Source organism: Astyanax mexicanus, chromosome 15 (assembly GCF_023375975.1).
Source record: "Astyanax mexicanus isolate ESR-SI-001 chromosome 15, AstMex3_surface, whole genome shotgun sequence".
Lineage (NCBI taxonomy): Eukaryota > Metazoa > Chordata > Actinopteri > Characiformes > Acestrorhamphidae > Astyanax > Astyanax mexicanus.
In genome coordinates this window covers 32,292,225-32,318,933 of record NC_064422.1, presented here as the reverse complement: position 1 = coordinate 32,318,933, position 26,709 = coordinate 32,292,225, and the positions used below count along the sequence as shown (strand labels likewise).

At 38.5% G+C, this 26,709-nt stretch overlaps 1 protein-coding gene across 3 annotated transcripts in view; it reads right to left on the bottom strand.

Annotated features, from left to right (window-relative positions):
* The window catches only part of LOC103040384 (dynamin binding protein), a 66,504-nt gene that overhangs the window by 11,903 nt on the left and 27,892 nt on the right, over positions 1 to 26,709 (bottom strand). For 2 of the 3 annotated variants that reach the window (XM_049464347.1, XM_022668955.2), the window contains exon 5: positions 188 to 384. In XM_049464347.1, coding sequence (XP_049320304.1) covers positions 188 to 384 — 197 coding nt within the window. Of the gene's footprint in view, positions 1 to 187; positions 385 to 14,219; positions 16,240 to 26,709 lie in introns of those variants that run through there. The other variant, XM_049464348.1, reaches the window with a different exon arrangement.

Sequence of the window (26,709 nt, the reverse complement as noted above, 5' to 3'; positions counted from 1 at the left end):
CAGTAAACGTGACACTGTGGATTGAGGAATGTTGAATGCCCACATAACTTTGGAAATGAGTGAGATAACACCTCAGAATTCTCAATTCCCTGAGGTAACACTTCGTGATCAGTTTAGTTACTGTTATCCCATGACTTTTGGCACGTAAATGTATATGCATGTGTGACCATACTATTGTCATACCCACCTGTCTTTTCCTTAGAGGTTCAATTATCTCCTTTCTGCACATCCGCAGGTCTTTTATGTAGTCTGCCTCGGTCTGTAAAAGCTCCTCGATGACCTTCAAGCGCTTCTCAAGCATTCTCTGTTCAGGGTCTTCAGTGGAGGCTGCAGAGGCCGGGGCTGAGTCTACAGATTTAGGCTGGGCTGACAGCAGAGTCATCTCTAAACAAAAATACAGAAAAAAAAATAATGTTAACACAGGAAAAACAGGAACGTATGAATGTATAATCTTACTGAAGATTATTTTTAAAAGGAATAAAGGCGGTTAGTGTGGCACTGTCCCAAACATACAAAAAAAAAGTATTAGTTTACACAGCACGTTGTCGGTCACTGTCCAGAGGATGTCACGCTGCAGGGTGAAGTCTGACTGTTCTCTGATCTTTTTCTCACAGCTTTGAGGTTGGGCTGAGTAAGACACTGGGACTGGTGGAGACAGAGTTGCTCTCATGCACCAGTGGGCCCCCACAATGGAGCCTAAAAGGGCCTTTGTGGGAACACAAAGAGCTGCCACTGCTTCCACTGAGACATGGGCTGTTTTGGGGGCTTGGGATTGGGATGCTCTAGATCAGGCAGCAGGAGCCAGAAGCAAAAGTTTCCGTCCATTACAGATAGATAATGAGGATTTCTAGCTGTAAATCACTTACTCTTCATATATTCACTTAAAAAGGAGCATGAGCATCTTCATCGTATAGCAGGGCCTTGAATCACTACCCAAACTACTCAATTACTCAACTACTCAGCTGAAACTAAACGGCTGTGCACTGGTTGTTTATGATTAGTTACATCCACTTGTACTTATTTGGCTTTTTTCACCTGGTAGATTGTTAGATGTCTAATATAATAAAAAGAAAAACCCACGGTTACTTAACGGCATATTTGACAATTTACAATTCAAATTATAAATGCTTTGAATATTCAGTAATAATTTACACCAAATTATATTATTGTAATTGTAAGACTATTGTATGCCACTAATATAATTATAATATAATAGAATTAAAATGCAATTACACCTTTTGTAACAGCAATGAACTTTTAATTATTAAGACTATTAATCAGACATCGGAGATCAAATGTAAAAATGTTTAAAGCTCACCTTCCGCGAAAATCCGATTTTTCTTGTTTTTTGTGGAATACAGTAGGTCTCTCCGAGTTGAATGTGTACACCTGCACATTAAACTGTTTTGCAGCCCCCATTGTCTGCAGGAGCTAAGCAAAGAAATCCCCCCTCCGAAAAACGGGTGAATTTTGAATTATCTTTCTGCCTACATAGGCAGAAACTCACAGACCAGCCCACCTTGGCTCGAGAAACTCACAGAGGCGGAGCTGAAGCGACGCAACATCACCGCTCATCAGTTAGGAGGTGGGAGGCAGTGAGCGGCAGAGCGGCGGAGGGGCGTCGCAGTGCTCCTAGCCAATCAGAGGAGAGATATTTGCATGCTGTTTGCATGTATGAATATTCATGAGCAAAGCTGGAATCCGGTCATTTTGGACACACCCCTAAAACAGTCCATTAAAAAAGAGCTATACAGAGACACCTGAGCACTTTTTTTTTTACAAAAACGGCTCACATGTCATTCATTCATACTAGAGACCACAACTAGACATTTTAAAATGAAAGAAAAAACGACGGAAGGTGAGCTTTAAGTATCTTACATAAATAAAATATAAATAAGGTCACGTTCATATATTGTACATTAAGTCGATACCATAATCATCATGGCAGGACTAGGCTAAAAAAAAAACAGCTTTCTGCTTAATTATATTTTGTAATTGCTTTTTCTTAAAAAGCACCATCAAATGCATTTATACAATTGTAAAAAAAATGCTAAATTCAGGTCTTCGTTTTCGACCAAAGATTTTTAAAATTTTATTTCTTAACCCAATTTCTTTAATCCACACCAGTCGAGCCACTACTCACAGTGTGTTGGGGAAAACAGTAAACTGTGTATGGAGTGGTGTGTGTGTGATGCTGTCAGTAGTGGAATTACCCATAACTGTTCTACAAGGAAAGCAACAGGTGTGTATTGTAAACCCTGAGAGTGTGCAGGGCCTCCTGGATCTAATGTGGATCTAGGTGGTCAGCAGTGACATCATGCTGAGGTAAACCTTTCATGCTGCTGATTCATTAGGAGAAGCGTAGGAGATTAGCCTCCCAAACAAATGGCACTTAATTCATTTAAAGGCTTGCCTACCAGCAGTAACAGACAGTAACCTGGCTATGTCTGTGTGTATTGTTCATATCCATATCGGAAATATATTGAATCAACCAGAATTAATAAAACTGATTTGTGATGTCATTTTTGGCAATATTATTAAGGCCTACTTTCCAATTAGGTTTTGAAAACATATGTGGCCTATCAAGAGAACCTAGGTGCTAATTAATAACAAACTGTAACAATATGTTTAATAGATATAATATTGCCTATATATAATATTGTGATATTGTTTTTGACCAGATCAGCCATACTTACTTAAATAAGGTTTTGAAAAAACATATGGGGCATACTTTGTGAACATTGATGCTAACCAATATCTGTTGTAAACTGTTTTAACACTTCTAACAGACATACTATTTACAGTGCTGGAATCAATGCATAATTTGATACAGAATAAATATTCAAGTTGCAAAAGTAGAAATGTACACTACAATTAATAACTGCTTCTTTTCTGAGACAGACAATCTCTCAGTATTCGTAATAAATTATCAAACTGTGCATGCATCTATTATGTTGAGAGGAACAGATGCCCGCACTATATTGCTTCACCCACCCATGAGCTAAGTGCCTCACTTCACATGAACTTCAGAAACAAGCAAAACAGCTCCCTCTGTTCCCCCCCCTCTCTCTGTACGTCATATATATACACAGAACACACACACCCACACCCACTGAACAATACAACCTGTTCTGACCTACTTATGACAGCAAAAAAAAATCTATCAAAATCTATCAGTCTGCTTTCATCAATTATTTCACTAGTTAATTAAGTTTAAGGAACACCAAACTTTAAGAATGACTAGCTATAAAAAAAAAAGCAGACAAAGAATCCATTGAAGACAAAAGAGCACACAAGCAGACAGGAACTTCACTCCTACTAGTGACTCAGTGACTGTAAGAATGCAAGCAGGAATCAGCCATTCACCTGCTTTACTAATCATCCACTTCTGAAGAATGGAAAACATGAGCTGGACAAGGATGTTTAGAAACTAGGAGTTGAGTCATTTAAAATCTCTGATATGAAATGTAACTCGCAGCACTCAAACTTATATCCACCCAGTCCAGTCAGTTGCTGAAAAATATATTATTATGCAATAGGGAAGGTCCAACTAACAGATCATGTACAATATTAAAATCAAATCACTGTTACTATAGAAATGTTTTCAGGAGCGGTGGCAAACATTTGTCTAAAGTGTGGGAGCTTTTGTCTATGCAAATTCATGCTATCAATCATGTGTGATCTACTGTGACTTTCTGTGGTCTCAATTATGGCTGTGTATTAGCATATCATAACACAGGTGTTACGATTCAATATATCACAATATATTGAGATACTGTAAGTAAGGTGACATACTGCTATTTTGACTATTTTAATCAAATTTGAGGATCATATCTTATCATATTTATAGAATTTGAGGAAAACACTCCTTTCTAGTGGTCTAGAACAACAAAACTTTACATGTAAAGGAATATTTAAACATCAATATTGTGTTTTTAAAATTTGATACAGTATTGTAAAAACAAAATATTGTAATACTTTAATATATGATATATTCTTACAACCCTAGTTTTGACAGATATAACTTTAAAAATGAGGTGGGGTGCGCTGTGCAACCTAATAAATCTCTACAGTGCTTGGAGTCACTCTGAAGTCTGAAATCTGTTGCAGAAACACTTAATATGTTAAAGTCCACTTTAGCTAATAAGCTTCATGCTATCTTTTGCCATTTAAAAAAGAACCATCCATCAAAATTTCATTAAAACTAGCTTCATGGCATCTCTCCAAACAATTCATTTGGCTCCTGTAGTTTTAGGGATATAGTGTTTCTAGTACTCTCACTGAATCTATGTGTATGTGAGTGCATTCCTGGGTTAAGAGTGCTACACGAGGACTTGGTAAAGCTACAGAAATGGTGCCAGGGCTCTGACAGTAACGTATGTGTGCCATGGGCTGGTGAATAGTTGAGTGGGCAATCTCAGACAGGCACACAAAAGGCCTCTCTCTCCCCCTCACTCTAATCTGTTGACGTGCAGTGGAAGTAATCGCTTGTGGCACTGTGTTTGGTCTCCTTCCACAATGCTGGTCCTACCAGTCTACATCATATTCCAGTAGCCCTCACAGTGCCCTACTGGGGCAGAAATGGGCCATTCCCAGTGGTGGCACTGCAGGGGTGGTCCTGCAAAAACCTGACCCCAAAACCAGGCAATGCAATGATGGTCATAAATCATTATGCCCTGGTCATGAAGGTTCAGGCACTAAACAAAAGCATGGATTTTATGTGTTGTGTGTTCTCTATAGATGTGAGACTTTATCTATACAAAAAAAAAACTCTTTTTATATATAATATGTATAATTTTATATAAAAAAATTCAAGTCATGCAAAAATAGAATAGATACACTTAAAGTGAATTATAGGATTAATATATTGCATACAGATGGTCTGCTCCAGCACGGCATATATTCACACTACATTTTCTCAGGGTAATAGTTCAGGTCACATTCCAAACCTTTGTTTTAAAGGGATATCAGCAGATCAGTGACAAAGTGATTTGAACAGGTTTGGACCATCATTTCAGAATGACTGATCCTTCCCAGAATAAGTGGCCCAAACTAATTACTCCAAATTCCATCAAGATCAGAGGGATCTTTCATTATGGTGACCTTTCCACATCTCCACACTCAGCCCAGGCTTTTGCTGAGGTGCTTCTGAGAATAGCCTTTTATTTAAAAATATATCAATCCATGATCAAACTAGCTATAGAGAAAAAAATAATCACAGTAACATTTCAAATGCAATCAAACTAACTGGATTCTTAACGGAAAATTAGTTTGTATTTTAAGAAAGAGAATATGCAAAAGCATATAAATGAAACAGCATAATAATTAATGGTTTTGAGCCAACACTTATCAACCAAAGTCAATCAGCCACAAAAACATGACCATTCATCCAAAAGGCAACATTAGATATTCATATATATTCATTAATAATGAAATTTAATATTGTATCTCCAAAACATCAACATACAACCTTACTTTCAATGCAATGTTATATATAAATACTAGGTAAATCTAGTAAACAGCAACATAAATAAGGACAGACCACTCAAATCAATCAAGGCCATCTTGATGATATGTAATTTTGCAGCAGTCTGAAAATGCTATTCAGCATCTGGTTTGAAATTGCAGTGTCAGGCTAAGGAAGGAGAAAGGTTTTACTCATTTCATGCAGCCTGTAGTTAAAAAGGATAGGATGCAAGTTCTATAACTACACAGAAGAATAATTATGGCAATTTATACTTCATATGAATTCAAAAGCACTGTAAATGCTGTACATTTTCAGAACAAACTTTCATACAGAAATCACAATGCTAATCCATTTCAATGTGTTTCCAATCAAATTTTACAGCACTTTTACATTCATGCACATAGCTAGATGTGCACGACCTGACCAAACTGACCGAAATTCACATGAAAAGCTCACAAATATATATCAATAAAGTGCTCTAATCACTAATTGTTTTTTCTTTCACCCACCTGTAACCAGCACATAAACACTCTCCTCCTCCTGGAGGCCATTCACCCTCATAAACACCCCCAGGTGGCAAGGTCATAGCCAGTGCATTCTCCTGAAGCTGAGAGGACTTGCTCTGTCTCACTGTATCATCATGAAGAGCTCTTTCTGTGGGACACACAGGCTCCATTCTGAACCCACATTACCATGTGAATGGATGGGAACCCACGATCATTACACACAACCCAGTGAGCACAGTCACCGCTGCGAGGGGACACACTAAACTCCGGCGCTGGACTCTTCAGCTCATATTCAAACACACACACACACACACTCATACACAGACCATCAGCTCCACCGCCAAAAGATTTCAGCAGGTCTGGACCATGATTTCAGAAAGACCAATCCCTCAAGAGGGCCCACCCCAATTACCCCAAATTCCATCAAGATCTTAAGGATCTCTCAGTATGGTGGCCTCTCCATTTCTCAGCACTCAGCAGCTCAGCCTTTTGTTGAGATGCCTCTGAAAACAGGTGAAGGATCTAGTTCCAAAGACTCTGAACACTGAAGCTAGAGTGTTCATACATTTTCAGATGCTTCTACTGAAAATAGTAATGCATGTTAATGTAAATACAATGCACCACAATGCACTGACTATATGCAGGAGTGCACAACATACTATTTCAGCATAATCACAATGTGCAAGTGTCACAACACAGGATGTGCAATGTTAGATAAAGCAAAATCAGCCATTCAAGTCATGCTACAACTTGCTTAAAACAATTGGTTAAATGATGAGATTAAAGTTATGGTTAGCTAGAGAATTATGTTTTAAAAAGGCAACTTTTCAATTAAAGTAAGAGAGAAAAAAGAAAAGTTACTTTTAAAGATACTACTTCAGATAGGTGATTAATAGCAGAACGAATATATACTACTATTAAAGCTCTGACACACTGCTGAATGCAGCTTGTTTGTGTTTGTTATTGAGACATCAATACATTAATTCCAATGTATAACTGTTGAAAGACTGTTAAGAACTATCAAAGTCAGCAACAGTAATATAAATGAATGTACAAGGTTGTTTATGGCTGTATTTTATTTCAGTACAGATAACTCATTAACTAATCTAATCTAATTCAATCCAAACGGTTACTATACTGAAGTCACTTTGAATTTCTTATCTTTAAACATTACATAATAAAAACAATATTTAAAATGCAGTATTATTTACAAAAAAATATATATTTTTTTGAATGCTTTTCAGACAGAAAATAGTAAATTAAATGTATGGTTAAAAATAAATAAATTAAATAATTAAATAAAAGGCTGTGATATAGGTCGGCTTGGTTGCTGCTATGTCTACATCAGAGAAGTAAAGTGAGTTTTAAAAACAATCTATTGCACTTGGCTTTGTTTAACAATAGTATTCACTAAAATATCAATAAATATTTGTGCCAAAAATATAGGAAACTGCTGAAACACCAGTACCCAGGCTGGGAGTAGAATGAAAGTTTGTGAAAGGTTTGTGGGCAGAACTGATTTACAGCTTGAAGGCAGGGACTCATATGGGTAGTTCTGCTCTGGCACGCTGAAACCGGTGCGGTTTATGGGCCGTACTCTTGCTCTGCCCCCTGAGCTGTTTGAGTATCACCATGCAGTCTAAGGTCACACACTATCAGCGCTGTGAGCTCAGCACAAAGTTCACACAAGAATGTCCAGTTGCCATGGAGACTTGCGCTGGCGGACCTCTCATATTGTGCCAAGACTGAGAGTGAGAGGGGGAGCAGCTTTTACAAAGACTTAGAAAGACTGGGTTCATGCCATGAACTACGAGTATTACGTGACCTTGTGAGTTTGTGTGTGTGTGTGTGTGTGTATGTGCGTGTGTATGCGTGTGTGTGTGTGTGTGTGTGTGTGTGTGTAAAGGCACTTAAAAGCTCCAGTGGCAAAAAGCAATAAACAAATGTCCAGCCCAGACAGCTTTAAAGTATTAGTCCGTATTAAGCCTGAGGCAAACATTACATCACTACTAGAATGTTAGAAAGAAACTCAGAAATGAAAAGATATTTCTTCAACATTCAAGAATAATATATAAATCATTATGAATTAAGAACACCATTCATGCATATATTATATTTCTTTATAACCTTATTCTTAAGACATTTCTTTACAAAAAACTCACTTACATAGTTTTCACAGAGTCTGACAGTCGCCAATGTTTTTCAACAACAGTTTAAGGAAATTATTTTGGTGAACAACGAACTATCATCTTAGAAGTTTATTTTTAGCAATAACAGTCTTTCTATAAAACAAGTGCGATTTGTGTCTGCAAATTTTGATAAGTTGTATTAGTCACCAAAAAACCTGTTGATCACATAATATGACAATATTATGACACATAATATGTTTTAACTAGTTTTTCATTAGTACTTGGCCAATTGCACAGGTTAACAGTCAAACATGAGGTGTCTGATTCCGTGTCATTGATTGTTTAGGATGTATTTAATAGAAATACATATTTTTAATTTAAAAAACTGTCTCTCTCTAATTTTAACTCGATTTGTCTACTAATATTGTACTGTTGCTTAAAATGAGATCACAAAGAGGAAAAGGCATCACTTAAGCCTTTTGAGCTGGCAAGAATAAAAAAAGGGAAATTCAACATTCTTACACATTTTATATTTGATTCTTATGTTACACAGGGTACACAAAGCTCAATTTGAACATCCAGTCACATAAAACTGATAATAGAGTTTTTAAACAGACTGGCATGTGCGCAAGTTCAGAAACTAAAGTTTTACTGTGAATATGGCTCACTATTAAAAAATAAGTCAAATGTAAAATATGGATAATTTTTTTATAGGTTATACTGAGGTGGGACAATATGTTTTTTTGTAAGATGAACATAACTTTAATTTTGTGGTTTAAAAAACATTTTTGCTCTGATAAAAATCTCTCATGACTCGCAGATCAATTACTATAGTTCATTACAGAATAAAACTCTAGAACATTAGAGATTACTATAAAACATTAATACTACAAGGATGTTAAAAGCATTATCCAGCGCTATAGTGATGTAGTTTATAACTGTACTACTAGCTGTTCTTTTCTTTATGGCACTGGTTTAAGAGCAGAATCATATCTTCTCATATTACATGCTCCAAAGAAGGCTTTTTTTTCTCTGCAGATTTCAGCTCTGTCAAACACAGGTCTGTACTCCTATTGTTTAAAAGGCTGCAGGGTCACATTCCTGCTCTCCCTTAGACTTACCCAGGCTCCTCATCAAATATTTTTGTGGGCTGAGGAACCCACACTGTTATACACCCAGGCCAAACGTGCGTAACAAACATTCCATAAGCCAAATTCACCTTAAACCTAGCCTCACATATTTATTACTGCAAAAGTTAACATAAAAAGTAAAGGTGTTATTAAATATCAACTATACAGATACAGTGTACAGTTTCTTAGTTTAACTGAGGGAGGAAAAAAGAAAAGATTCACTGCTATCTTTAACATCTCAGTGACGATATCTTCTGCTGTTGCATAATGGCTTCTCTCGGTTTGTCTGTTTACAGCTTTAAGTAGACTGGTTGAGTTGGTTTGCCCTCTGATAAGTGTGTATCAGTGATACAGGGCAGTAAGCAGAACCACCGTGTGAACTGTGGTCTGACAGATCACAACACATTAACCAGACTCAGAGGAGACTGAACAGTTAACACAAAACAAAAACTAGCATTACAATCCAGATCCAGACTTAATACACCCATTTGTACTGATTTACTGTTGAATAGATGTTTTTTAAATTGAAACAAAGGACACAATGAAAGCAAACTTTAAAGACATCGAAAAAAGACTAGGAGAGAAAAGAAGGGAGAAGGGAATATATATATATATATATATATATATATATATATATATATATATATATATATATATATACATATGTATATATATATCAAACTTTAAGTTACATAGGTTTTACAGTTGACATTCGCAATATAATGTAGCCATTGCACACCAGTGCCGGCACCAAGCACTTTATTATCTTAAAGCCATTTCAAGACCACAGAAAGCCACAGTAGATCACATGTGACAGACAATGGCAGCTAGTCTTTTGGTAAACAAACCAATGATAAGGCTAATTTGACCTCAGCTAGCATTGCTGTCCTAGCCCTGTACAGCTTGTAATATATTTCAGCTCAAAAAACAGCTAGTTCATGAAGGACAGTTAATTCTCAGTGAACAGTTATAAAGTGTGATAAGTCAGATAAGTGATGATACAAATATTTTAAAAAAAATTGAAGCGATTAGAGTGTAATGAACTTAACCCTGTCTTTTATCTGCCTATTCCAGCTGGCAATCTATATTACAGCATTTTAATATTCTAAGCTATAGAAGTTCATCTTACAGGAGGCTTCCTTGCAACCACTGCAGAAAACAATGTATAGATGAAACACTGTATTCATTACTCTCTCAACTACATAACTTATAGTTTAGTTTTATAGAAGCTACAAAGAAAACAGTTCATAGTTACTAAAAGATAAGATTAAATAAGATTGAATAAATTGCAAAGGAAACGGGTTAACAGTTCAGCTCTGCAGCTCTAATATGAGCCTACAGTAAAAAGTGGCAATGTGTCCCAGAGCTACAGCCACAAAAACACTGGCTCACATCCCAGAAAACATTCTGCAATCCCTCCCAGGCAAAAACATAAAGCTGTTCACAGCGTGACACATTATATACATCAATCACTGCTGTACTTTGTGCTGCTTTGTTCCAGCTCACCTGGCTGAGAGAACCACCTCTTTCCCACCCTGCTTTGATAAGGTTACAATCATGTTTAAATTGCATGCGTTTGTTCAGTGCAAGTCATTTGAGCGTATGTAATCTGCTGAATAGGGCCAGATTAGCATTACAGAGATATGCTGTAATTGCGTGCACGCTAACAGCCCCGGCTTCTTTATCGAGGGCCTCGTCGGGACAAAGCAAGACGTCCCGAGCACAAAAGGGAGGAGTAATATACAGCTCTATTGAAAGGCCTCGCTCCACAACCAAACAGAGAGAACATTTCCCACTGGAAAGGAGCTACTGCAGCACATCAGCACTAAACTGGGCTGTCTGCCGGCCCACTGATAACTGGCTACAGTAATCAGTGCTCTCCAGAGGGGGAATTAAAGCAATATGCATGATTGCCTTTGGTGCACATTTTCCTGCCGTTCACATCTGTGTATCTGAGATCAGTTAAAAGCAGGGGGTTCTGTTTATTTTCCAAAAGGAGCTGGGCTTGGCAATATAACCATAAAGTCGTTTCAACAAGTGGTCCGATCTGTCAAGCTCAGCTACAGGGAGCGTGAGGGGTCAAAGCTTTACATGGTGTTTAATGGGGAGCGTTGAGGTCTACGCAAGTTTCATTTGTTTTCGCAGACTTGGTGAGAACGGCTGACCTATATTTACAAGCTAATTCCCTCCTCGGCTCGTGACTTGAGGCTTTCTTCTACCAGGCTGGCCCTGGACTAGAGAGTTTCTTGAAGGCTGTCTCAACGTTGCCTTAAGGTTTCGGTCTAATCCCCTTCCAGCCCACCCGCATAGGCAGCTGCACAGGGATTACTAAGGTCAGCAACAGGCGTCTCGACAGAGAAAGACATACACACACACACAAACACACACAATTCACCACTGACCATGCCAGCTGGTCAAGTTCGTCTTCAAATGGGCTCTGGTGCTCCCAGTAAACTTGATTTGTTTTTTTTTGGCTAACCCCATTGTCCAAGTTATAACCCCACTTTAGATGTGAGATCAGTTTCAGTAGGTAATCCAATTAGATCTTTAAGTTATTCAGACACCCAGCTCATGCACTTAAAGCTTGCCCTGAACCACCTCACCAAAGCAAACATATTATTAAATAGCGATGCTAAATAGCACTGCTCTGAAGTTCAGAATCGCATCTGCATTACTCTGCACTAAGGTTGTGAGATAAAGCATATATTTTGTTATTGTGATATACGTTTTCATGATAAACACAATGTAAACATCATAAATAACAGCACACATTCAATGCACACAACAAACTACTTCTTAGCCTGGAAAAAATAAATGCAGCCAAGACAAGGTCCAAAAACCTTTAAGGATTCCTATTAATTGCAATTTACATACATTTTGAAATAGCCAACAAAGTTACCGCATATCACCTTTTTTGGCCACATTTTAAACCCCTAATCTACTCCATATCCCTACATAAAACTGAGAACAAATTGCAGCCCTGCCAAAACAAGGTTTAGAGAAGCCCCCTAAAGCCCAGGAGCTGACCTCAGACTATGAGTCAAGTTAGGGCAGCCTAATCCAATCCTTTCTGCAGCCCCCCGCCTCATACTCCCACCAGTAAGAGCTCACTCGGGGTTACGCTTGCTGTGGAGGAGGGTCTCTGGTGCCAGGCACGTCCTAGCCCCAGACAGCACCTCTTCTTAAGGCTTTCCTGCTTTTACCATCCCCCAATGGGTGCTGACTGCATCCCTGCAATACAGAGGATTACCACGGCCTCCCCTGGCCACCTGCTCTGTATCAGACAGAAGAGCAACAGGAGCTACAAGTTTAAGTTAGATAGAGAGGCAAATGTGCTACTAATGGAAACGTATACCTCGCCAATTAGCACCATGCTCATTAAATACCTGCATCATCATACCCATGCCTAGTTGTTAAGCACAATCTTAGAGACATACCATAGCCTCAGGACCTGTAGCTGGGTTTCCATACAAAAGCTTTGCAACATTTACATGCAATTACAAAAAGCAAAAAAAGGTGCAAATCAAGTTGCGTTTCTCTTAAAAAATCTTTAGACGATGCAAACTGCAATAATCAAAATTACCAAAATGGTAAGATTAAACAGCAATTTATCATATTTATATGGCTTGGTTTGGTACTGCTTGCAGTTCAGAGAAGCCAGGTAAGATGAGCACTTTCCAAAAATGAGGGCTAAAATCACTGTGCAAACCCAGTGACATCTACATCTGGGAGTACAAACACACCAGATCGTTATTTTCAAATAAGCTTTAGATTCAGCATTTTAGAATGTCCAAAGCAACCTTTAAAAAAGCTGATTCATTAACAAACTAGCTTTTTACTTTGCACAATTGGGTATATTTATCTATATCTATTGCCATCTACATTTGTTGTGCATTTTTTAATTCACAAAACCTTGGTGGACAGAAAACCTACTAGTATGACATGTTTGTTTAAACAAAATGTACATCATACAGTTAAACCAGTGGCAGCCAAGCTCAAATCAATCTAAAATTTCAGATTGCTTAACACCTTGACAAGGATTGAGGTGTGAGATGATTAGATTTCTGACCAAAACAAAAAAATGAGTGCATCACACAGTGATTAAAGATAATGATCAAAGACACAATAATCACAAACAAAGGGCTTCTATTGGAGTAAACAGAGGTGGAGGGATCTTTCGCTTTTAATTGTAATCTAACTTCACTCTATTCATGTGCAGGTGGAAAAAAGATAAGTCAAAAAGCAAGACTATTTAGAGTTTTTTATGTTATGCACTTATTATATCATCACTGTGCATCAAGCCCCAAGTTCTTCACACAAACTGACTGATTTTTAACAGTCACTAGAGTGACAAGACAATACATGTTTGTTTGAATCAACAAGACGAAACAGGCCTGGGTTTGTTCTGCATATTGCCTTTTCCCATGCTTGTCATTTAGACAGACTGCTGTCATTTCCACAGAAAAAAATACTGAGAAGTGTGCGTGTGTGTGTGTGTGTGTGTGTGTGTGAGAGAGAGAAAGAGAAAGAGAGAGAGGGACAGAGAAAGAGAGAGAGAAACAGAGAGATACACAACTAAATTTCAAAGAAACAAAACCTGCTAGACTAGTTTCTACACCCTGCATGACTTAAAGATCACCTTTCAAAGAGAATCAGCGAAACTCTTTTTCAGCTACATTCAAGGAGCCAGACAGCCTAGTCTTACACACACTATTAGACTGGTGACAGCATCATCAGCACTTCAGGCATTTCCTGGATTGATTAGGTTTGTACCAGGTACTGTGTCACTGAAGGTCAGCGTGTGTATCTATTAGGGTGAGGCCTAAGTGGACTTTGCACATAGACATAGTTTTGGAAGCCTCCCTGAGACAGTTACTCAACTTTTAATTTTCCTGTATGATCCCACTATGCCCTCAAAGCTATTGTCTGGGCCTGACTGAACCCCTGATTTAGGAACTGTCTGTAATGGCTTTATTTCAACTTTTACCTTGCTTCTGTTTCCTGTTGATGGCAAACTCAGACTTCCTCAGCGAGCTAGGGGCTGTCCTCCTGTAGAAACTGTTTCTGTCCAGTGAACCCACATAAAGTGCTTTCCGGGCGCGGCTTTGTTTTTCCGGGTGTAGTTTCTCTGACCCTGGACCACTGTGTAACTGGTTCTTGTCGTACTCGTGATCAAAGTGCCTGAGAGTGACAGGATCCTCGTAGCTCTTTCCCTCTCTGAGTGTTTGCGTATGGTAAACATCCTCTTCCCATTCCCCACTGTGCTTCCAACTGCTGTGGTCACCGTTGTAACCCTCCTGTTTATGGTCTATGGAGGCAGATCTCACTTCTTTGTAGAATTCCTTGCCTTTCTGCTCAAATTGATCATCCTCATCAAAACAGTCTTTAACACCGCTATCATAACGGTCATCTGTCCTATAGTCTCTAATGTCTTGCTCGCAATAAGCATCATACTGGTTAGCATCTCTGGGCTGGTAGTGGTCCTTCCTCCTCCCATCAACACTATCTTTTTCACCTCGAACGCTGTCCTCTTCGGAGCATCCAGAGTGTCCCTTTCCTCTACGTTCATACTGGACCTTCTCCTTGAGTGTGTTACAGTCACCTTTTCCAGAATCATAAAGATCCTTGTCCTTTTGATTAGAACCCCGGTAATTTTCACAGCGATCCTTTTCCGAGCTATCACTCCTCTCATAACGGTCCACTTTTCTGTTCTCATTAATGTCCTTCTCCCGATACTTATAGCGGTCCTCTTTCCTTCGCTCATAATCGTAATTTTCTCTATAATCATAACGGTCTGCTTTCCTACGATCTTGCTCACCCTCCCTGTGATTCTGGTAGTCACCCTTCCTGCGGTCACTTCGGTCCTTTTCTCTCCGGTCGTAATGTTTATCATCATCAGTTTCTCTACAATCGTGGAACTGGTCTCTGCATTCATAGTGGTCATAGTGGTCTCGTACCTTACGTCCAGGCCTTTGTCTACTATTGTAGTAATTCCGCTCTTTGCTCTCTCTCTGGTCATAACGGTCATTCACATCTGGTTCTCTCTGGTCGTAGTAATCACGGCCTCTGCGATCATAGCAATCCCTCTCCCTGTAACGGTCCCGCTCTCTCTCTTTATCGTAATAATCCCTCTTGTCCCGTTCATAGGTGTAGGCGTATCGATCTCGCCTGCTATAACGATCCCTGTCTTCATAATACTCGTCCTCGTCCCAATATTCGTACCTTTCTCGATCTTTGTGGTTGGCACTCTCCTTAGTCCTTGGGCTCTGAGCATAGTCTCTATTCTCTCTAGGGTCAGCACAGTTCACATCTTCCTTAGGCACATAAAAGCAGTGGTTTGCAGCCCACTCCTGTGACCTCCTGGGCTCCTGAAACACAGCCTCAGGCATGGGATGGAAGAACTGATTCTTCTGCTGCTGAAAGTTCTCTCTGTATGGGATCCTGTCCCAATCCTCATATTCCCAACTTGGCTGACGCACTCCATTAGCCGGCCTAAAGTATGCCTGGTTTTCCATATAGCCTGGAGCAGGTCTGAAGTCTTGCGGGCATATGATCTGCTGCTGTTGTTGCTGCTGCTGTAGGTGTTGATGTTGCTGTAGTTGTTGATGCTGCTGCGGCTGTAGTTGTAGTTGCTGCTGCTGCTGTAGTTGTAGTTGCTGCTGTTGCTGAAACTGCATCATCTGGATGTACCTCTCCTGCTCCCAGTTGTCACTCACCAGCCCATCCACACTCTTCCCTCTCCGAGGAGGAGCCCTGCTCATGTCCCAGGGCACTGGGGCAAACACCATGGGATGTCCCAGTGCCACCTGCCCCTTCATCTTTCCAGCAAATATCACCTGTTCACCATCAATAGCTGCTTTAGCTGCCCCAGTATTCACTCTTCACATGTTCGTGTTCTGGAATCCACCTGTCAGACATGTTCTTGCGCTCTGTCAAACACACTTTCTCTATCCCAACTCTCCTTCTCCGTCAGCTGCTTGTGCAGGACTGTCTGGTTCAGACTGAGAAACTCAATCCCTCACTCCCCTTCCTGAGCTAGCCAATAGGAGGAAGGCGGAGAAGGGGGGAGGGAGGAAAGAGGGAGGAACTCAGGGTAATTATTGAGTAAAGTCACATGAGTGCTGGATTACAGGGCTGCTGGGATTGGCTAGAGTATCTGTTTGTAGAAAAACAGAGGTTGGTCTTGACAGAAATGTCTCACCAGAGGAGAGCAAGTTTACTAATTTTTTGTGGAAACTTTGCTGAAGTATTTTCAGACTTTCCACTATCATGCAGCAAACCCTGTACGGCTTCTAAGGAATGCAACTCGGGGAATTGCTGCTTAACAAACTCTACAAACAAAATTATAATTCTAATGCTTTGTAGACTTTTACATATTTAAAAGAAAAAACTAAGCTATAACTCGGGCACACTGACACCTCCAGCATTTCCTCTCAAATAGGACACTATTCTTTTCTGTTCCAGCCTGATTAGCATACCCTTTTTAGAAACTGCTCACTGGTGTGTAACCAGCATATGTACCCTGGCTTGGCTCACGCTCAGAAAAATAGGATTTCCATTCTTTCATAAAAAATTGCTTTTATCTTCCTCCGGGATGACCTGGAAAAGTTGGACACAAGCCGATTATTCCAGAGACTACGGAGTGGTGGAAAGTGCCGGCAGACTTCACAATGAGCTATTGTTGAGGGCTGTCCCTGGTCTCTGAGGCTGTGGCATGTTTTAGTGTGAGAAAAAAACAGCTATTCATGGGTTCTAGTATAGTATATCCACCGCTTTCAAACTAATAAAAGGAGCAATTATAAGGGACACAATTTCCAAGCTTTGGTTTGCTACACAAAAAAACTCAAGCATTAAAAACAGATACAATAACTGCAAAAGTTATTGCAATTTGTGTTTTTGCAAAGTGTGGAAAATAATACATTTTTGGGAGCAGTTTAATTGATGTATTAATGTGCAAGTTGTTCTATTCATGAAAGCTTGTAAACTTACACTGTGCAATAATGGTCACTGAGGCTCTCTCATTATCACAAATAAACACCGAAACCGAGCATGCATAGTTTTACAGTGTGAAGAGGTCAAGTGCAGCATTCCTTCTGTTTAATGGTAGGTGGAAAATCGTTTCATTTGCATATGCATGGCTCTGAAACACCACTATGCTTAGTCTTATAGAAACAACTGGTAGAGACCAACAACAACAAAAAATCAAGCTTTAATATTAACATAACAACTGCAGATTTCAAAACAGAATAATTATTATGCTCAAGCAAGATATAAGAAGCAAACAACAGACAGGTTAATGCTGTTTTTTAATACCAAGGCTGTGTATATGCTAATCTTAAAAGTGCGTTTTGCCAATACACGTTACAACGTTACAACTGTTGCTGCTGTATTTGCATACTTCATCCTCAAAAACTAATTTATATTAGTAATTAATACACAACTGGGTATGCTCCCCAAGAGTGATTAGTGATACAGAAACTCATTCCTGAACCCACTCCAAACCCTGCCACTTCTGTCTGTTAGCATTGTAGCTCCATCCTTGCAGAGTTCAGCGGTTACCATCTTGGCTAACCCACTCCCACCCTGTTCAGCCTATCTGTTAGCATAATGACTAACTTAGTTTGTGAAGAGGTTATAAACTAAATAAACTGATACCAAGCATAAAAAACATGCTTAAGGCTTTATTTTATGTAAGCAGAGCGTAGAAATGACCTTGAACCTGAAGTTTACTGGCATATATTAGCAGGAAGCAGGAGAGAGGTTACTGGAGGATTACAGCCAATGCTGCTCAAACAAACCTAGAGGAAAACTGTGACAGTTTCCACATATCAAATTCTTTAGCACTGAATCACTGAGAATATCCTTCAGTGTTTGCTTCACTCCCATAATACACTCAAAGTTAATCAATCACAGAACACAACAGAGCACTAACAGCGTCTGCACATCCATTCAGTATTCAAAAGAACTAACTAATGTGGTTTACTTTCTCCATATTTTACTCCACAGTCCTCCATGACATTTCTCTCAGCCACTCTCAATAGAGAGAGAAATTCACAGCTACGTAAAGAGCCCTCGATCAACCTGAAAGGCTACCGGCACTGAAAAGCTGAAAGCTGGAGATCAGCAGGAAGATTGAAATGAGCACTTCACACATTTTCTCAGCAGCTGAGCTGCTTCCCAATTAGCCAGAGTTATGTGGAACAATCAGCTGGAGTAGAGCGAAAACACACATATATATATTCATCTGGGCTTCACAATGCTGCAATACTATGGCTGTTGCCTATTAGTTTTTGAGGGGTGTTAACACAGCCTATACACAGTTCCTTTTTATTTGCTAAATTTAACATACTGGTGTAAAAACAAAATAGTGGCATCTTAAATAATTCCATATAGTTTTTAAATTTTGTCTTATGTTTAAGTAACTTTTTAAATAATAAATAAAAATGGCTGATAAAGTATGGTGGGTAATACCACTTATGCCTGTAGATCTGTTTTTTTTTAATACTGGCAACACTGCACTCTTCTAATTGTGTAACATGATTTAAAAGAAAGCTGCTATAAATTGCAAAAATATAAAAATGCAAATGCTCCAAAATGTGTACAACTATTTAAATATATATGCTTGCTTCATGCAGAAGAATGTATTTCATGTTACAAAAGCAACAGAACTCGTAATTTGCCCAAGGATGTTGAAACTGTTGCATATGCCTGTATTTTTGCATTGCAAGTTCACTTCCCGCTAAAGCCTCTCACTGTTAGTGGAGCTCCCCCAGCAGAGAGAATGCCTTAGCAATATGAGAATCCCCAGATCACACAAAGAGGGCTCTACTTCAGCTCTGAGACCGGCTACTTTTGTCTTCTAAGCCCCATACAACTCTCAACAGATGTGTCTCCCTCGCTGCATCCCCCTCACTCCTCTTTTATTACCTGATCTGCACAAAGTTTCTCTAAACTACTGAAAGGGTTTTGCATGATGTACTGAAAGTAGAAAGTTATTTAAAAATATTGTAACAGTTATAACTTTGATTCTTCAGTTAACTATACCAATTATATAAGGTTTAACTTTTATTTAGTTCTACTTTACTGTATGTCATTTCACAGATGAGCCGTCAGAAATGAATAAACTGACAATTTAACTTTATTTTTTGCAACAAGCAGTGTGTAGTCTCTTTACTATACTATACTATATTTTGGTATAAAGCACAGTGAATTCATCAAATATTTGGCAACCAAAAAGAAAGGAAGTAGTGAAAATAATTAATAATTCATACAGATACATTTTAAGTTCTTTTTCATTGTTTTGTCTAAGAGGGTAACAGAGGATTTTTAATGGAGACAGTCAGAAAAAAGAAATCGGGTAAAGCCAACAAACAGCAAGTTTAAGTTAATTTTTATGCTCTATTTGCATGAATTAAATAAAACAAATCGTTCAGCACTATTTATCACACTTAATATCCGTTTCTATTTTTTCACAGAATGATATAAGGTGGAAATGTTAGATTATTGCATTTCTCTTTTTAAATGCCACTCACATGTAACTTAGGTGGAACTGCATTGCTAAAGTAAATTAATAATTAAAAACTGTACTGCTGAGGTAAATTATGGTTTGTTTGGTTTCTCTTCTGATGCATTAAAAAGGTTGTGTTCAGAAATATTTGTATTTTTCTGGCAGATGTTTAATTTTCCTTCAGTTTTTTTCTTACATAGAACATCATCTTCATAATGAATCACTTTTTCTTTCTGATAATGTGTATGTTCTCTCTCTTTCTTCAGTCTCCTTCCCTCACTCAGCTCACATATAGTTTCTCCACCCTTCCGTCAGGACTTTGAACTGGGTATTCTGACCCCTCCCGCCTGACTCCCCACAGTGACACAATAAGCAGCCAGTATTGTTCCTCCCTCCCATCTGAGAAACACACCCAACTATGATACATAAAAAACACATCTCACAAGAAACTGAAACCTGTCAAAGAACACTGCTGTTCATAACATGGTACATTAAAACACAGAGGCAGATTTTACACCAGAATGATTAAAACAGATATACAATAAATAAATAAATAAATGTATTAATCTACTATTAATCACATACATTTTGTTTAGTATAACAAATCTTTTATCATTATAATAAAGTATTTCATTTCAGGATAAAGTATCAACAGTGTTTATAATAAACAGCTGATGAGAAATTCCTCTCTTCTCAGAGTGAAACTATTGTGCATTGCATAAATTCCACTAATCAAACGAAGTGTTTGCACAGCTGTGTGTAACCAGTATCACACATACTCAGTCCATGTTACTGACTCTTATATTAAAGAACAAACATGGCAGAAAGAACAGAAAAGAACACAGCATAAGAACAATCCTCACTGCAGGAGAATGGAGGTTAAAGCTCATGCATATATAATCCTGAGGAAACCGACAAGCAAAACAGAGCCTCTGGCTGAATGAGAAAAAGATAACACGCTAATACCAGTTACTGTCCATTTCCCGTCACTGATGCCCCCCACACCCCCCTTTTTTTTTGATAAAGCTGCTACTACTTACTTCATACAAACATTTCAATATAAATACATCAAAATAAATTTGGAAGATAATAAGGTTTGTTGTTAATAGATATTTTGCTCCACTGTTCAAATATAATTAGAAACATATATATTTAGATACAGTTATTTAGTTATTTAATAGTTCATTTATTTCTAGAATTTACAGTGTAGGGTATTAATTTACAGTTTACAGAATATGCAGTTTTGATTTTACACTTCACTTTTATACAGAATGTATAGATGACATTGCATCTCACATCTTCTTAATGAAATAATGAAATAAGACCTAATAAACTACAAAATCTGTGAACAATTTGCAGTTTAGAGAATGTACAGTTTACAAACGCTAGAATTTGCAGTTTAGGTTACAGAATTTAGATATCATTAATATTGACATTGCATTTTACACTATTACAGATGCTATAAAGAATTTACACTTTAAAGGATTTATGGTTTCTGTGATGAAATTACTTTACAAAATTTATAGATTCTCTAGGTAATTTGGAGTTTACAGAATTTACAGTTTGCAAGAATTTAGTTTACAAAGTTTACAGTTTACAACAAATTTACAGATTCAAATTGATTGATTTATATTCTGTCAGGACAAAATTTGTACCTCCCACTTATTAGATGTGACCCAAAATAAACCTTGGAAAATGTGTTATAGTAGTTAAAATAAACATACATTTTAACTTTAAGTTTATAATCTTTAGTTTGACTAAATTAACTCCACAGGCTTTAGTTCAATTAAAATAGTTCAAATAAAATGACATTAGGTTTCAAGGCATTAGCTTCCATTAACAGATAAAGTTAAATAAAGTTCTTGTTTTCTCTTATAAAATTAAAACCATTTCTTTGATACAATTTTTTTTTTTCAACAGTGATGCTGCATGTGGCCAGTCTCCCAGCTCTCAGTCCTACCTGGCACATGCTCAGCTCTGGAGTTTAGCACATGGCTAAAGAGGGTCGTGAGCCGAACTAACGGCCAAACTAGAGACGTCCAGAGCCGGCTACGGATCCTTGACTGCCCCATGAGTTCCACAGAACCTCGACCACACTGATCAGAACTACACTCATGTGAGCAGTCAGACAGAGTGAGAGTGAGGGAGCTCCTCACACACAGTTCAGCACTACGAGTTAGAAATGTGGCTTATATGTGACTCAGGCTATGTGAGAAAAGCTCAGCATTCTGCACCTCAGTCTCAGTCTCATCCCATATGCCTGCTAAGCAATTAACAACACTTTAACTTGGATGGGAATCACACTTCATACCTTTCAGTATGTTTTAATAAATTAACAATCAAACAATAAACAAAAGAAATGTACACCTATCCACACAAAAAGCCAGAGTTTTACAGAACTTATAGGACTCTTAATAAATATGAACAAGCTATAAAAAATGAGTGCAAATGAGCAAAGAGTCCATACCGTACATCCCTATTGGGCAGCACTACCTACCACAAATCCTGAGTAATTTTATCCTGTCAGAATGCACCATGTTAGTCATTTTACTGGACAAACTGCCACATCAAATGGCCCATAAAAATGACCTGAGGGTAAACTAACCCTGTATGAATTGAACTGTGGGTAAATATTAATTTAAACTCTTTAAAAAAATTATTTTTTAAATACTTTCTGAAGTATGAAGGCATTTGAAAAGGGAGTTTTGTTTCATTTTAATAATGCACAGACCCTTTGGATCACTTAGGTCTGTGACAAAAGTCAGTTAGTATATAATGTACAGCAATCAAATTCAGGAAACAAGCTAATGGCCTCTTCAGATGTGTGATGCTTCTTGAAGTTTTAGAGAAGACATTGTGTAGAATAGCCTGTAGCCTAAAAATGTATATTACTTCAAAAAATGTGTTATGATTAGTGTTGCACTGATACTTAGAGTACTGCATTAATATCCGCACAGATATCGCCAATAAAAAGCACTGATAGCATAAAGCAGTTACTGACGTTCACCCAGCAGACGTTGTTCTTATTATAGCTTATTTTATCCTATTTGGGATACAGAACACTGCTTTAATAAAAAAAAACTGTATAAAAATGGTAATGCCAGTGGCTAAATCGATCAGTTACTCCCATCTCAGGTTTTTATGCTAAGTTTTACTATCCTGTCTGAATCACTCATATATTTTCCGGTATAAATGAACTCACCTCCCTAGGTAAAGCTTATCCTATCCAGACAGTGTTTAAGACATTAAAACTGAACTTCAGAATCTCTTATATTAATTTTTATTGAAGATTTTCTACCTCACTCAGCATTTAGGCATGCTCTGTGATTGTATAAAAAAATGAACAGTATGTATCAAAAATTCCTGTGACGTGTTCCTAGTAATGAACACTGGGACAGTATGTGTTATAATGTCTTTATTTCACTGTCTTGCAATAAAAATGCAAAAAAACTAACAGAACTACACATTTCTGCACAGAACGTACCTTACTACTTTCTTTTGATCAAGATATACTTTAACTCATCTTCTGGATATTATCACTGTAAAATATGCACACAGTCATTCATCCACGGATTTAAGAACATTAAGAAAATAAAAACACTTAGAAAGTGGAACAAAACACTCAGAACGTTGCACTTACGGTACCTTTACTGATCTGAACAAAACAATGGACATTATGTCTGTCTAAAGGATGCATGCTTAACTATAATCATCTAAGACCAATATTTAATTTCTTCTTAAGAATTCTAAATGAAACAGTGCAACTAGAACAGAATACTCACCTTTAAAAGATAAAGGGCATATCTTTTAGGGAACATAGGGGCCATTCATGAGCCTCTGAATACTTACCAAGCCTGTACTATCTGTTTTAATTATGGGGACAAAAGACATAGTACTGTCAATTTTTAATCTTTTTGTAAAAAATAATTTTGTAATTTTGTTATAATTTTTTTTTTGAAGATTATGAATAAATGAATTTTTAAAAGAGGAAAATTAAATGGTACTGGGCATAATGTACTGGGGTCTGTCAGATTGTATTAAAGTAAAGATTTTTTTTAAATCATTTGAGTTATTTTCCGCCTCATATTTCCAGTGTTTCAGAGAATACTGATTAAAAATCCAACAAATGTCACAGAACCTAAAGTTCTCAGTATGTTCAAGATAGCTGGACTGCATTCTAATTGTGACCATGGATCCAGAACCTTTCAACAGTGGGCTATTATAGTGTCCACTGTGATCTCAAGGGCTTCCAGTAACACTCTAGTAAGCCCTGTAAAAAGCTTCTCACTCTACTGGAACCAAGCTTCAAAATGAGCATGCTAATGGTCAGAGTGAAGAAGTAATGTTACTCCTTACTCACTGCTCTTCTCTGTCCAGAGAGTCGTATTAAAGCATATCTACTGATAATGGTCTTTGGCTATATTTTGATCATGTTAAAAATCAAATTAGAATGAATGGGGCTGTACTGTGTTCATTCCTTCAGAACATTATTTTTTTTATTTATTGGATTAATTATAAATATTTTTGATAAACTGAATTGAAAGGTGTAGATATTAATTAACTTGTGTTCAATTCTCAAACATTTGATGATAAGACAAATGGTGTGAGCTAAATTTTGCCACATTTTATGGTTTGATAACTATCACTGTGACACTTGGTATTACAATAGTGAGCACTCTAAAGTGTATCAGGGAGTTTTCTACATTCTGGAATCTCATACAGGCGCGAGGGTCAGCTGGACTTATGCAGTGCCAGAGAGGCTGCTGAATACTACACAGCTGTGCTGAGAGGAAGGTTAATGAGTTAATGTAATTCAAGCATATTTTATAGGTTATATTTTTACCTTTAAATTCACTTAAACCTTCCTTATAACTTATTAATCTTTTGTTTCCTGACATTCTAAGTAAAGATTAACATGGATAGACTGTGTATTTAGGTCTAGAAAAATAAGGATCATGACCTACAAAGCCAGTTCTGTCAGTACATATGTAAGGGAGTAGTGAACAAATATGTACTTATGTAGGCTTGCTTTGCTGTGAAAGACTCTCTCTCACTAACAGTGAAACAGAAGAGGAAATAGTATTAAAATAAAAGCAAGTGAGGCAACAAAGCTTTTGAACTACTAGAGCAATTATTGAATTGAATTTCAGGCCAGAATTAAAGATTTAGATGGCTTCACCATTGCTGAATCATTACATTACATTACATTACATTACATTACATTTGGCAGACGCTTTTGTCCAAAGTGACTTACAATATTGAAGTGCAAATAATAGAAGAGGTTAAGTACAAAAATAATAGAAGTTAAAAATAAAGCATCTATAGATAGGGCCTTAAGGAGGTCAGAGGGAAATAATGGGATAGATTCTCCTGATCTGGTAGTGGAAGGTAGTTTGTTCCACCATTGGGGAACTCTGTATGAGAACAGTCTGGATTGCTTTGTGTGAATGTTTGGCAAAGCGAGGCGACGTTCATTGGAGGAGCGCAGCGGCCGGGAGGTAGCGTAAGCCTTCAGGAGCGAGTGCAGGTAGGAAGGAGCCTGTACTGTCATCACCTTGTAGGCGATTGTAAGCGCTTTGAATTTGATGCGAGCAGCAACCGGTAGCCAGTGGAGCTCTATGAGCAGCGGAGTGACATGTGCCCGTTTTGGTTGGTTGAAGACCAAACGTGCTGCTGCATTCTGAATCATCTGTAGTGGTTTTACTACACAGGCCGGGAGGCCAGTTAGCAGGGCATTGCAGTAGTCGAGGCGTGAGATTACCACAGCTTGTACCAGGAGTTGGGCGGCCTGTTGCGTCAGAAACGGTCGAATTTTTCCGATGTTGTAAAGCGCAAAGCGGCAGGATCGAGCAACTGAGGCCACATGGTGCGTGAAGAGAAGCTGGTCATCAACCATGACACCCAGGTTCCTAGCAACCTTTGTCAGTGAGAGAGAGAGAGAGTCGATGGTTATGGCAAAGTTGTGTTGAATAGAAGGTTTTGCTGGTATAACCAGAAGTTCAGTCTTTGAGAGGTTTAGTTGGAGGTGATGTTCCTTCATCCATGCGGATATGTCTGAGAGACACTGTGATATTCGTGCAGAGATTGAGTGATCATCTGGTGAGAACGACAGGTATAGCTGAGTGTCGTCAGCAAAGCAGTGGTAGGAAAAACCATGTGAGCGGATAACCCGACCTAGAGAGGTGGTGTATATTGAGAAGAGAAGAGGTCCCAGTACCGAACCCTGGGGAATCCCAGTGGGTAACGAGTGGGCTGGGGACAGCCGTCCTTGCCATGACACCCTGAACGAGCGCCCAGTGAGGTACGATCTGAACCATGACAGCACATTGTCTGAGATCCCCATGTTCGAGAGTATAGTTAGGAGGAAGTCATGGTTGACTGTGTCGAAAGCAGCCGAGAGGTCCAGCAGAATGAGCACTGAGGACTGTTCTGCAGCTCTAGCAGTTTTTAACGCTTCTGTCACAGACAACAGAGCCGTCTCAGTAGAGTGCCCTTTCTTGAAACCAGATTGGTTCTGGTCCAGGAGGTCATTTTGGGTGAGGAAGCCAGAGACTTGATTGAGAGCTGCTCTTTCTAATGTTTTTGAAAGAAAAGGCAGTAGTGAGACCGGTCTGTAGTTATCAACCTGGGCGGGGTTGAGAGAAGGCTTTTTAAGCAGTGGTGTGACCTGTGCTTGTTTAAAAGCAGTCGGGAACACACCAGATGTTAAAGAGGCATTGATCGTGTGAGTAATAGCCGGAATGATTGCAGGTGCGATGGTTTGCAGAAGGTCTGAAGGAATCGGGTCAACTGGACACGTAGTAGGACGGCTACGCGTTAGGAGAGCCAGTGTCTCGTTCTCAGTGAGGGGAGCGAACGAGGAGAAAGCGACGCCTTCGGTAGAGGGATACCGGGCAGTAGAGGATGTAGTAGGACTGCTACATGTCGCATCAGTAAACTGTCTGCTGATAGCTGCCACTTTCCCAGTAAA